This window comes from Bison bison, unplaced genomic scaffold (assembly GCF_000754665.1).
Source record: "Bison bison bison isolate TAMUID 2011002044 unplaced genomic scaffold, Bison_UMD1.0 scf7180017864041, whole genome shotgun sequence".
Classification (NCBI taxonomy): domain Eukaryota; kingdom Metazoa; phylum Chordata; class Mammalia; order Artiodactyla; family Bovidae; genus Bison; species Bison bison.
Window position 1 is genome coordinate 1,334,437 of NW_011494613.1, and position 12,209 is coordinate 1,346,645.

Here is a 12,209-nt window from a genome sequence, read left to right on the forward strand (position 1 = left end):
GACAGAGAACAGGGCCCGAATCAACCACTCATCTGATGTGTTGATGTATTGGTAATTGGGAGCTGGTTGGAGTACCCCACACTTCTCTCTTTGCAGTACTTCTCGTACCTAATTCATCCCCCATCACCTCCAGCCAGATCTGTGTTTTCTCACCGCTGGACAACTGCAGCAGCTTGCTAGCTGGGCTCCCTTACAGCTCACTGTGCATCCTAAACTCTACTAAGTATCACTGTTGCACTTCACCCTGTGGCTTCCCTGCTCAGGAACCTAGTGTGACTCCTGATTGCCTGTAGGTCCAGTCCAGATGTGCATAGCCTTCTGTAATCTGGTCTTGCCTGTGCCATCTGCCCATGGGAGCTCTGTGGTCAGGCCAGGTGGGCACCCACCTTGGCACATTCTGCTGCTGGAAAGCCTTGCCCTTGCTCATCTGTCCAAACCCTGGCAAGAATTTGGGGCTGAGAGTTGGCTCTCTGGATCTGGTTCAATGCCCTCAGAAACTTGCCTTGGTGAGGGGGTGGTCACTGACCCTCCCCGGGGGTGCTCCTGTTATCTGTAGAAGGCCTGGGATGGTTGCTGGTGGTTCCTCACAGTTCTGAATTGAAGCAATACTATTCAAGACCCCTTCCCCTGCTCCGTTGTTCACCATTTTTCTTCTTGAGGCCCTTTTTCCTTTCTCCATGCCTTTTTCCTCAGTACTAGAATTTTAAGGCATGCTCAACTAGGGGTTAATGTTTTTGAGAACAAACTAAAAATGGGAATAGTTTTTTCTTTTCCTGATAATTAAAGTAATAAATGCACAAAGTAGAGAGTAAAAGAACTCTCTCTCCTGAAAGTTTTAAAGTGTGATAATGGCACTCGAGTTATACATTAAATATACAGTGTTTATCTTTCAGGGATAAATACTAAGATATTTAAGGATGGACATATAATACGATGACTGGTGTTACTTCTAATGAGATGGAGGTAAGGAAATGGAGAGGTATAAATGAAAACAAAATTGCCCATGAGCTGATAACTGAAGCTAGAGATGAAAGTTCCTTTTAATATTCTACATTTGTATATATTTGAAATTCTCCATAATAAGTTACCAAAAACCCCTAAAAAACCCAACCACCCTAGAATCCAACCCCCCTGGAGATAAGCCCTATTAACTTCTTGGGACATTTGTCTCTCAGTTTTGACATCTGAACCCACTTCTTACATTTGGGGGATGCCCTAAGTTGAAGCAAAAATGCCAGGCACTCACGTTCCTAGCCTCCCTTGCACGGGCGCATGACCAAGCCTCCAGCAATCACACCCTTCTGCCTAGACCTTGAATCACAGGCTAATAATGATGGGAGGGATTGTGTGGAATCCATTCCAGCTGGAGTGGAACAGGCCAGGCTGCAGTGATGAGCTCACCAGCTCTTTTCTCTTGACTGTTCATACTGATGGGATTACTGTGCAAACTGCTCTGTGAGGTGTCTTTTTCCTCTTCTACTTGATAGCATGTGGAAGTGTCTTTGAGAGTACACAGACCCCCTCCCTCCTTCATTTTTACAAACACAGTTGATGCTGCTACAGGACCAAGTGTTTCCTCCTTCTCACCTTTGCTGCAAGTGGGTTGGTAGAGGGAAAGGAAGGGTCGTCATAATATAAGTTCACTTTCCTCTCAGTGAGGCAGGGTGGGGACTGGGACAGCTGGACGGTGTGCCCCGTCAGCTGCCGCCCCTCATATGGGCTCCTGGCAAGGCCCCAGGAGAGGGGTATTCCTCACACTGTATAGGCAGGGTGTGCTCATGCCCCGAGCAGCTGGCAGCCTGGCCCACTGCTGACCATGGGAGCAGAGGTGTCGCTTTCCACGGCTCCATGAGGCTGATGGAAATCAGGAGCCTCCAGCTCACATCCAGGCCTGTGCCCACAAGAACCTTTAGTTTCCCACTTCAGGTCAGGCACCTAATTCAAGGTGTCTCCTAGTCCAGCCCTATGGCAGCTTTTGTGGGTCAGGTCTGCACTGAATGAGTTCCCCTTCCCATCAGGGGACCATGTCCTGAGGATGAGACGGGCTGGGCGAGGGTGGAACCCTGGGGCAAGGGACAAGTTCAGGAGGGGCATGAGGGAAGACTGGATACCCCAGTTTGTCTTTAGAGGATCTGGTTCCTCAGGTCCTGGGTGACCCTGAGAGGCGGAGGAAGGAGGGGTCCTGCTTGGAGGGGACACCCTGCCATAGGGAGGGTTGTCAGATGCCTCTCAATGCTGCTGGTGTGAGTAATCCTAATAGCAGGAGCTGTCAGCTCCTGAGCCCTTGCTACGCATGGGGCACTTTTCCAAAGCTTTACGGACACCATTCGTGATGGTTAAGCATCATAGCAACTCTTTGAGGCAGCTGCATCACCCCGCTTTACAGTGAGAAACAGAAGTATAGAGGTTCGGCACTAACCCAGGGTCGCGCGATGGTATAGACCCAGGGTGGGATCCAGGCTGGTCTGAACCTCAAACGGCTAGGCAGTCATGCTGGGGGTGGCCTCTGAGCTGACAGCCACCGAAGGTGGTATCTGCTGGTCCTTTGAAAAGTGATCCTTGAAGCCCCCTTCCCTGGAGCCTCACAGGCGTTTGGTCACTGTACCCATGTCCTACCCCGAGTCAGCTGGAAATGTGTTCTAAACTTAATCCTAAATTGCTTTGGACAGGGTTTCCTAGCAGGCTTGGAGGAGGCAGAGCTTTCTCTCTCCTTCGCTGGTGGGTGCCTGCCATTTGGTCTCAAGAATCTTCAGGAACAGCCCCTGAGCTGGACCCAGTGTCTGGAGCCTCCCTGGCAGCCGGAGGCCACCCACACTTAAGCCTGGCATGCCAAGACTGTGTGCACAGTTCTGGGTGAGTCTCCTATGCGCTCTGTCAGTTACTTTTCAAACACTCCTAGGAGGTACCTTTCCTACTTTTCTGATAAGGAAGTTCTCTAAAATAAAAGTACTAGTAACAAGTAACTTCTCAGAGTTAATAGGGGTTTACGTGGCTGGTGGAGCTACTTGAGGTTAAACAGCAGCAGCAGTGGGCAACGCCAATGGTTGAGGATCTTCAAGTGGTTGAGGATCTTCAAGTGTCTTCAGCAGATGAGGAGGCACCCGGACCAGTCTGATGAGAAAGAGCTTTGGAGGCAGAAGGGGTGAAGTTTGGGTCCCAGAGCTGCCCCTCTTCTTGGTTGCATCACCTCAAACAAGTTACTAAACTCTGAACCTCAGTTTCCTCATCTACAAAATCGGGATAATAATTCTGCTGTCACCCTTCTCCCTGTAGTGATCATGTATATAAAATGCCTGGCATATTGAGACAGTATATCTATTATTATTAGTCAGCAGTAGCTGGATTACATGGGTACTTTGTAGTGGTTATTTGTGATTGTATCTAAGACTTGTCAATTATGGGTGAAGTGATGGAACATGTAAAACTTGTTGTTTGATCCCCCTCCACTTCCTCTGGGCTCCCTGGGTACAGTCTCCTCTGTAAACTCCCTACTGGCCCACCCCTAACACTCACTATGCTCATAGATTCATGTCCTGGATTTTTAGTCTTTTTAATTTATCAAAATGTGCCTGTCATGTGTCCTTGTATTCCTCAGGACCTCTAGGCCTAATGGCTAATCAGTGGAGGCTGAAATTACCCGCTCCTGCCTCTAGTTTACTGTCTACATTAACATGACTTTATTCTTCTATTTTTCATTGCGGTAAGTTTGCTATTCTAGGACACTCTTGCCCAGACAAATAAACTTGGTTGTTAAATTACAGAAATTTCCTGAAAGACCCATCAGCTCTTTAACAGGAAGCATCAACAGATAGTGCATGCTGGAGATACTTCAAAACCCTCACCTCGAAATCCTCACCTTGCTGTTTTCAACCGCAAACTGCTATATCAGGAAGTTGCCCCAATCCTAGTCAAGCCCCTGAATGGAAAGACCTGTTTTAAGCCACATTTGAAATTCTCATTGAGATATATATGCCCTTGCCTCTCCCCGCTCAGGGTGCAGTGGGAACACGGGTAGAGAGCCAAGTACAGAAGTTCCCTGGGGACACTGTTGCTGCATGCCTTGGGAAATGCTGCATACTCAATGCTGCATACACCCCATACAGACCCTTCCCCGGGGAATCTGCCGGTGGGAGAGTCCTAGTTCTAGCCTCAAAGAGGCAACAGCTTTCTATTCCATATGACTTGTTAATTACATGATATTTACATATCTATAGTTTAGACCTCATCAAGCCAGAGGTTTACTCAGTGTTACAAAACACAGAAGAGAGCAACTGAGTTACTTGCAAATACACATAAAGGTTTTTGGAGCCCGAGCTACCCCACTGGCTAGGCCCCATGTGACGTGCCATGTGGCAATGTGCTGCCTGGACAGTTGCCTGCTAAGGATGGAGGTGGAAAGTCATTCAAAAGAGAACTTTAAAAATCAGCTTAAAATTGAATCAACACTAGAGCGTTTCACCTGAAAGAAGATCATTCACTGGTCTTTGAAAGTTGCGTTTGCTTGTTTGTTTTGGGTTCCCCTGGAGATGAACATTAAAATACTGCGAAGTTTTTAAATGTCTGACCAAAATATCTAATGTGGTGACTTTGGGTAGACCTGGCTTCAGTCAGGAACAAACATAGACCACACAACTGGAAACTCCTGGAAGGAGAGACATGCCTCATTTCCTTTTATTTAGAATCATATGAAACTTGATACTGAACATCCAGAGGAGATGAATTAGGATTCGGGTCCAAATCTGCCTCAGTCCCATGCGATTGTTTGGTTTACTGAGGTTTCCCAAGGTCTTAAATCTATCTTATATGCTCTGCATTATTATGGAGTTTTTATCAGATAATCTTTCATTAAGCAGCCCATCGAAGTTCAAACCATCCTTAAGTAATATTTTTCCAATTTTGAAAGGACAAAAGTAGCAAAGGTGTTAGAAATAAAATCAGAATTGATGACCTGAAGTCATTTAATTAATAGGAATCTCCATGCATGTTGGGAGCTGCTTTATACCACAAGCTGGGAGTGTGAACCCAGAGCCCACCCAAGCCTGGAGCTTCCATTTACTGGCTGTGTGACCTGAGCTGAGTTTCTTAACATGGCTGTGCCTTAGCTTCCTTTACAAAAAATATGAAAATAATAATAATACCTACCTCACAGAGTAGTTTGAGGATTCCAGGACTTAATATTTATAAACCACTTAGAATAATGTCTGGCATAGAGCAAGTACTGTGTACATGTGTAATACTGAATACATAAAAGTAAATTTCGGGACTTCCTGGTGGTCCACTGGTTAGAACTCTGAGCTTCCACTGCAGGGGGCAGAGGGTACAAAATGAAACTATAGCAACTTAAAAGCTTTCCAAAAATTTATCTTCAAATGGCTGAATGTTTTCCACATAGACTATATTCAGTGAATTTCTGAAATTAGGAAACACGAAATGCTGGCAGTGTTTAAGGGGAAGCGATTCTTTAAGGTCTTCCCGGATGCATTTTAGTCAGTACTTGTTAAAGCTTCTCATGTGCCTTTTTTCTATTTTTTTGTTCCTTGTTTGATTTTTTTTCTTGTTAAGGTATCTCATATTCTGATAAGGATATTGTGGGGACTTTGTCATAGGGAAGCCAACCCCTCCTCCCATCGTCTCGAAGGAGGCCTGGTCAGGGCCCCTCCCAACACGCTGCAGCAACCTCATGAAAGGGACAAATAACCTTCTTTTAAAGCCAGCTTTTCTTCTTCTTGGGCTTCCCTTGTGGCTCAGCTGGTAAAGAATCTGCCTGCAATGCTGGAGACCTGGGTTCAATCCCCTGGAGAAGGGAAAGGCTACCCACTCCAGTATTCTGGCCTAGAGAATTCCATGGACTATACAGTCCATGTGTACATGTATACAGGGTTGCAAAGAGTCGGACACAACTGAGCGACTTTCACTTTCTTCTTCTTAATTAGTGAATTATTCACCAAGTGCATTTCCTTCATGCTTTTGTCCTTTTCTTAGACCTCAGGTGATCACACTTTTGGCCTTGCATTGTATCAGCTGCTTTCCTTATTATTAATACACCTACCTGGTTCGATGGCAGATTTTTTCGCCTTGGCTCCTATTTTAATGTCAGCCCTCGGGATCCAGCCCTTCTTTTCAAAAGACTCACATTGCCGGATGCCAGATCATCCTCAGGAGCAGCTGCAGAAACGCTTGTCTAGGTTTGTCGGTGGTACCCAGAGGGATGGCCGAGAGTGCTGGCTTTAATAAATAACCAACAAAACATTGTATTCAGAATGTTCCTCAGAGTGTGGTCCCCAGGCCAGCATCACAGGCCTTGTCTGGGGACTTGTTAGAAATGCAAGTGTCAGGCCAGCCTGGGACCAAATGAAATAGAACTGTGCTTCAGCAAGATCTCCAGGGCACGAAAGTGCACATTCGAGCGCACGTTGAGTTTGAGAAGTGCTAGACTAGGGAAAGGGGCAACAGAGGATGAGATGATTGGGTGGCATCACCGCCTCAATGGACATGAGTTTGAGCAAGCTCTGGGAGATGAAGGACCGGGAAGCCTGGCGTGCTGTAGTTCACGGGTTCACAGAGTCGACACGACTGATCGGCTGAGCAACAACAGACTAAGGCAGGCGGATCATTTGTCATTCATTCCATTGCTTTCAGGCTCAGCTCTGGAATCTCAGCGCTCACATAAATGCAAAAATGAACAGTACAGCGTGCTGTGGATGCTTGGTTTAATCCCATCCCAGAAGTTAGTTTTGTTCTGAGCACAGCTTTGTTTCCTGTACTTGTTGAGAGGGGCCCACTGATCACTTGGGATATAAGAGGATAGTTCTGGCCTGGGGAGCAGATAGCTAACTAGGGTGTAATCTCTTGGTCTGCCTCCCCTGCCGCATTCTGCCCTGGGAGCCTCTGATCTGAGTTCACATCACATTCTGTGCCTCATCCTGTCATCCTCTCTTCTATGTACTATCTTTCTCTCCACTTGAGCAAGGAGCTCTTTGAGGCAGAGGCCATGACGGGTTCCTTTTTGTGTCTCTCGCACCTAGCACAGGGCCTGGAGAATAATGCTTCATCATGCATTCCTTCTAGGAGGGAAACACACGTGAGCCATCCAGTTTCAGTCTCTGTGATGCTCCCTTAAAATGGGGAAATGAACTGGGATATTCTCGTCCAGGTCCCAGAGGTTGGGGAATGCTTCTTGGGTATGTTTCTGACTGTAGTTCCACTCTGACCTTTCTTGCCAAGTGAAACTTCAACTTTACCTAGGGCGAGTTGATGAAAATCGGGAGGAGAGGGGGCGAAGCAAGTACATCTCACTGACTCAGTTCTAACTGTAAGCACTTAATCACTTCCAGTAGCAAATGAAGTTTCAATGCAAATGCCCCCCAGCACCCGGCCTTGACATCTCTAGGCCCCACGTGAAGGAAAGTCTTCAAATTGCTCAGACTGGAGTTTGTCCCATCTTTAAAGAAAAACCCTTCCTTCTGGAAATGACTTATCCTGAGGATGAGGCAGGCAAAAGGAATCAAGGAACTAAATTCAAGGAAGTTGCTGACATGATTTTTATTCCTCTCTCATACCACTTCCCTTCTCCCCAAGGCTCCTATACTTCTACCTGTCTTGACAGGACCTTTGGCTTCTTGGAGAAAATCAGAGTGCACAGAAGGCTGCCAGTCTGTTGAATTGTTTTCTTTGAAAACTTGGGTTAGAAATTTGCAATGGAGAAAGTCTAAGGAAGATTTTCCATGGATTAGAATGTTTCAGTTCTAAAATTTTTCTTTAGGGAACTCCAGGCTCCAGCCACCAACCAGTGGTATGAAGGTAGGGTAGGTTTAAAAAAAAAAGAAAGAAAGGAGATGGAGGAACAGGAAGATGATCCACTAAGGCCAGCTACTTCCCGGTTTATGCAGACAATGGAATCCACTTTGGAGATTAGGATCCAGAAAAGCAGAAAGATTGAATGAAGCCAAGAAGGTGGAAGGCCGGGCCCAACTGGGTCAGAAGAGGCCCTTCTGTGCTGTGAGCCTGGAAGGTCATGCCTCTACACATAAGCCCGTCCCCAAGGAGGCCAAGGACAGGTGGGCCACGTCTGTCCCATCTCTCCAACCCTCTAGTGTAGAACTGGAGTGACTTGTACACTCAACCGTGGGGGGCAAAGAGGCACGTCTGACTGAGACCTGCTAAGGGAATCATTCCAAAATTGGGAGCCAATTTCCAACCTTTGTTCTTTGAGATTGGAGGTGGATGTCCCCACCCCTCACCACTCTGACCGCTTGTGTGCGTCAGCGGAGGGCTGAGCCTGACATTCATGTGTTAGACCATGTAACACCTGTGTTCAGGTGCTCTAAGAGGGACAAGGAGCTTCAGTGAGGGCCCTGCAGCACCTGAAAGAAGATGAGACAGGTAGAGGGGCCACCACAGTGCTCAGCTCCAGACGACTGAGGCTGCAGGAGGGGGATAGAGCCGGCTTTGACCACATGGTCCAGTCTACAGCAATACTCTTTACATATGAAAGATTCAGGGGGTATTGGCCCCTTTTTGGTCTAAGAAGATAATTATCATATTCACTTCACTGTGACATCATTTATGAGTCCAGAAAAGGACAACATAAGGGAAGAATAATGTCCTCTTAGGCATAAGCCAAGTACATGAGTTGTATTGATTGATACACCATTCTGCATTTTATGCAATGCTATAAATTTTCCTTTACTCCTCTTTCTGTCTAGGCAAGAGATGCATTTTAGGGATAAAAACTTTGATAGCGTCTAAACCTAAACTTCACAAGTTACTGATTTCTTGTGAAATCATCTTCTGTAGGATCATTCAGGAGAATCAGACTGAACTGATGAAAAGACCCAGACTCTGTCAGTTTTATCCTGCAGCTGCTAACAATACTATAGGCTGATTTGCAGGTGGATGGTGCTTAAAAGCTGTTAACCACTGAAGATAAGAGTGCATTAACTAAGTTAACCACCTGTCTGTCCTGAAAGGTGACCCCAAACAGGACATTCTCTGTGGACTTGTTCCTTCCCGTGTGAAATACAGGATGTTGTGCAACGGCTTGCATTTTTTTTTCAGCGCTAGGTGCCTGGCACTCTGTTATGATTTTTGTGCGGATAGTCTTGTACAGTCTTCAGATGGTCCAGTTTGTAAGCGAGGAAACACAGGCCCAGAGGTGGGCACCTGCTAACACACATTAGCACTGCCCTATTCCTAAGCCCCCGTCCTCAGGAACTTCTCATAGAGGAGATCTTTCCCGGCTCTAGAAAATGTAAATTTCACAATACTACTCTTGGCCAAAATAATTTCCTAAAGCGGAAGGTCTTGGAATAGCTTAAACCAAGAAGATGAAAGCAGGCGACAATGAAGAGCCTTCCAGCTGTAGGCCAAACAGCCTGCCCGCCCCAAGCCTGAGACTGATGTTTCCTATCACCTTAGAACAGCCTCCCTCCCACGCACTGGGCCGGGGCTGCCTGCAAAGCCCAGCTGGGAGGCTGGTGTCGACAGTGTGAGAAGCTGCTCTGTGAGAGGGTTCCGTGGCTGTGGTGAGTTCTCCCACATGCTCTCCACCTCCGCCTCCGCCTAGGAACTGAATGACTCTCAGTGTAGGAGACCCACAGCAGCCCAGTGAAAACGATCAGGATAACTCTGTTTGTAAAAATCTGTTTAATAAATATACATCTTAAAAGTACCAAAATAATTACTGACAAAATACACTATGTACACTATTTACAGGAGGGGAACACACACCTTGACAGGTAGTGACTTTTAACCCCACCCCCCCGACCGGTTTAACAACACACCTGATGGTTACATGTCACTCAACTGGCGCAGCCACAGAATCCATGGTGATTCAACCAATAAGCATAATAAATAAGAGTCCTTTCATCAAATTTTGAATAACCTTCCCCCTGAAACCCCACCAAAGGTGACATTTAAAAAAGAGGTTTTCTCTGAATTCCAATGATCTTTCTTGCCCCCTCTTCCAGAGTTCACAAAAATGACAAACTGAGGGTTAATCCAGAGTAAAATGTTCCAGACCAGGCAGTGTGGTTATAAGTACACCCCTCCCTTTTTTTTTCTTTTTTTCTTTTTTTTTTTTAGAAAAATAAAACTCTCTATTTGTACAAATATACAAGTCCATGTTCTTTTAGCTTCTTTCTGAAGCTCATAACGTCAGACGCTGGCCTCCAAGCACACAGTCATCGTAGGGAAGCTAAAAAGAGAAAAAAAAGGCAGGTTAAACTCGCAGGGCTCTGCCAAGGGTGCTGGGATGATGGGGAGGGCTGCTACTGGAAATAACTCAAGTGTTCTTGGACTCCATTCTCTATACACTGAACGTAAATGAATTTCCTGGGCTGAGGGAGCTTTCCTTTAAGGATCCTCTCCTTCAAGAAGAGCAAAAAAAAAAACAAACATGCTCTTGGGATTCTGCTTACACATACTCAAGCTTGAGAGGCTCATTACATTGAGACCCTCAGGATAAGGAGGAATTCTAGGAGCCTTAGAAGGGGGAGGGAGAATGGCCTCTCTTCTTCCTTCTTGCAGAGCCATGAACAAGTTAATTGGGACTCACCTCGTCCTCTGTGAACTCTGATTCGGTGTCGTAGCTCTCCTCATCCTCGCTCTCCGGCAGTGTCTGAAGGTTCTCTAGGGTCAGCTGGCCCAGCTGCTGCTGTATCCGGGTGCTGGGGCGGCCCCACGTGAGCTGGTACGGGGAGTAACCCTGGTAGGTGACTCTGTTGACATCAGCCCCACACTTCAATAGGAGTGACACCAGGTCGGGATTCTGCAGGTCCACTGCCAGATGGAGGGCAGTTCGGCCATTGCAGGGCTCCTGGAACCATAAGGAATTCAAGATGCTTACGGCTGAGTTTGGAAGTTCTGCTTGCAGCAAAAGCCCTCGCACTGAGGACCAGGCTGGCCAGATGTACCCCATCTGAAGGTGTGAGGCACTCACCTGAGCGTTGACATCAGCGCCCAAGGACACCAACAGCTCCACGATGCCCAGGTAGCCATGAATAGAGGCCAAGTGCAGACACGTGTGGCCTGGAAGACCAAAAGTAAGACAGTATTATAACCACTTGTTTCAACACTCATTTCTCAAGCAGAAGCTTTCACCTATTTTTTTTTCTTAATTTATTATTTTCAATTGAAGGATAATTACAATATTGTATTGGTTTCTGCCATACATCAACATGGATCAGCCACAGGTATACATATGTCCCTATTCTTTTAAGGGACACATTCTTCTTAATTTGAAGAGCCCAGAATCTGGGTTCTGAATGGACTTTAGAAAGGCATCAACTAGGCCTTTATATATGTATTCTCCATCTTTCACATGTTGAGAGCTTAGGCCTTGCCTGGACTCCTTAAGTGCCTGCCTCCCCCGTGTATACCTCACCTGCCCTCTGATGGGCAGGGCAGCCAGACTTACCATTGTAGTTGGTGGCCTGCAGGATGGAGTGGAGGTGCTGGGTCCCCCGGGGCTGAGTCAGGACTCCCACACTGGCCAGGCAGCCCTGCTCACAGGCAAGGTGTAGGGGGGTATTTCCTCGAAAGTCTCGCAGCTCAGGATCACAGCCAGCTTCCAGAAGTGCCTCAGCGATTTCTGGCTGGTTAGTGATCACAGCCAAGTGGAGTGGCGTCTACAAACAGAAGAGGGACAGAAAGGATGAGCCATGGATCCAACCCACCATCTGTGTTCCCTTGAACCCCAGAGAGATCCTGGTTGTGGGTGCTGCTTTTCCCAGGCGCGTATCAGGGGCAAGGCAAAATACCAGAGGCCCCAGATGGGCTTCATAAAGGCCTCTCCAAATCAATGGAATTTTCTGTTCTAGAATACTGGCTGACGCAGGTGTAAAAGATCAGGGTAGGTAATGACCAAATCTTTGTTAATCTAGAAATCATGTGCAAGACCCGGTTTTATCTCGGGGTCAGAGCAGTAGAGAGAGTACGTGGCGGGAGAGCAGTACCTGCTGCAGGTTGTTCTGGAAGTTGAGGAAGGCCAGGTCTCCCTTCACTTGGCGGACCACTTCCATGGTCAGCGCCTTCTCTTCATGGATGATGGCTAAGTGCAGGAACCTGAGAGGAAGAGAGGGAAAACCCCCAGGGCTGGTGAGTGCACTGCGTGGGGCCCGAGGAGGCGCGCCCCGCGGGGGATTGCGCAAGGCCGGGGTTTCTGGAGGCCGAGGCCGCGGTGTTTTCCGCGAGGTTATTATGAGCTGAGT

At 47.1% G+C, this 12,209-nt stretch overlaps 1 protein-coding gene across 1 annotated transcript in view; it reads right to left on the reverse strand.

Moving 5' to 3' along the window:
- Window positions 1-9,626: 9,626 nt before the first annotated feature.
- NFKBIA (nuclear factor of kappa light polypeptide gene enhancer in B-cells inhibitor, alpha) overlaps window positions 9,627-12,209 on the reverse strand; it is a 3,597-nt gene continuing 1,014 nt past the window's right edge. Inside the window, exons 2-6 of the mRNA XM_010835300.1 lie at window positions 11,955-12,063; window positions 11,417-11,627; window positions 10,940-11,028; window positions 10,556-10,816; window positions 9,627-10,195 (exon numbers count right to left, since the gene is read on the reverse strand). Of these exons, the coding sequence (XP_010833602.1) occupies window positions 10,148-10,195; window positions 10,556-10,816; window positions 10,940-11,028; window positions 11,417-11,627; window positions 11,955-12,063 (718 nt within the window). The 3' untranslated portion in view covers window positions 9,627-10,147. The remainder of the gene's footprint in view (window positions 10,196-10,555; window positions 10,817-10,939; window positions 11,029-11,416; window positions 11,628-11,954; window positions 12,064-12,209) is intronic.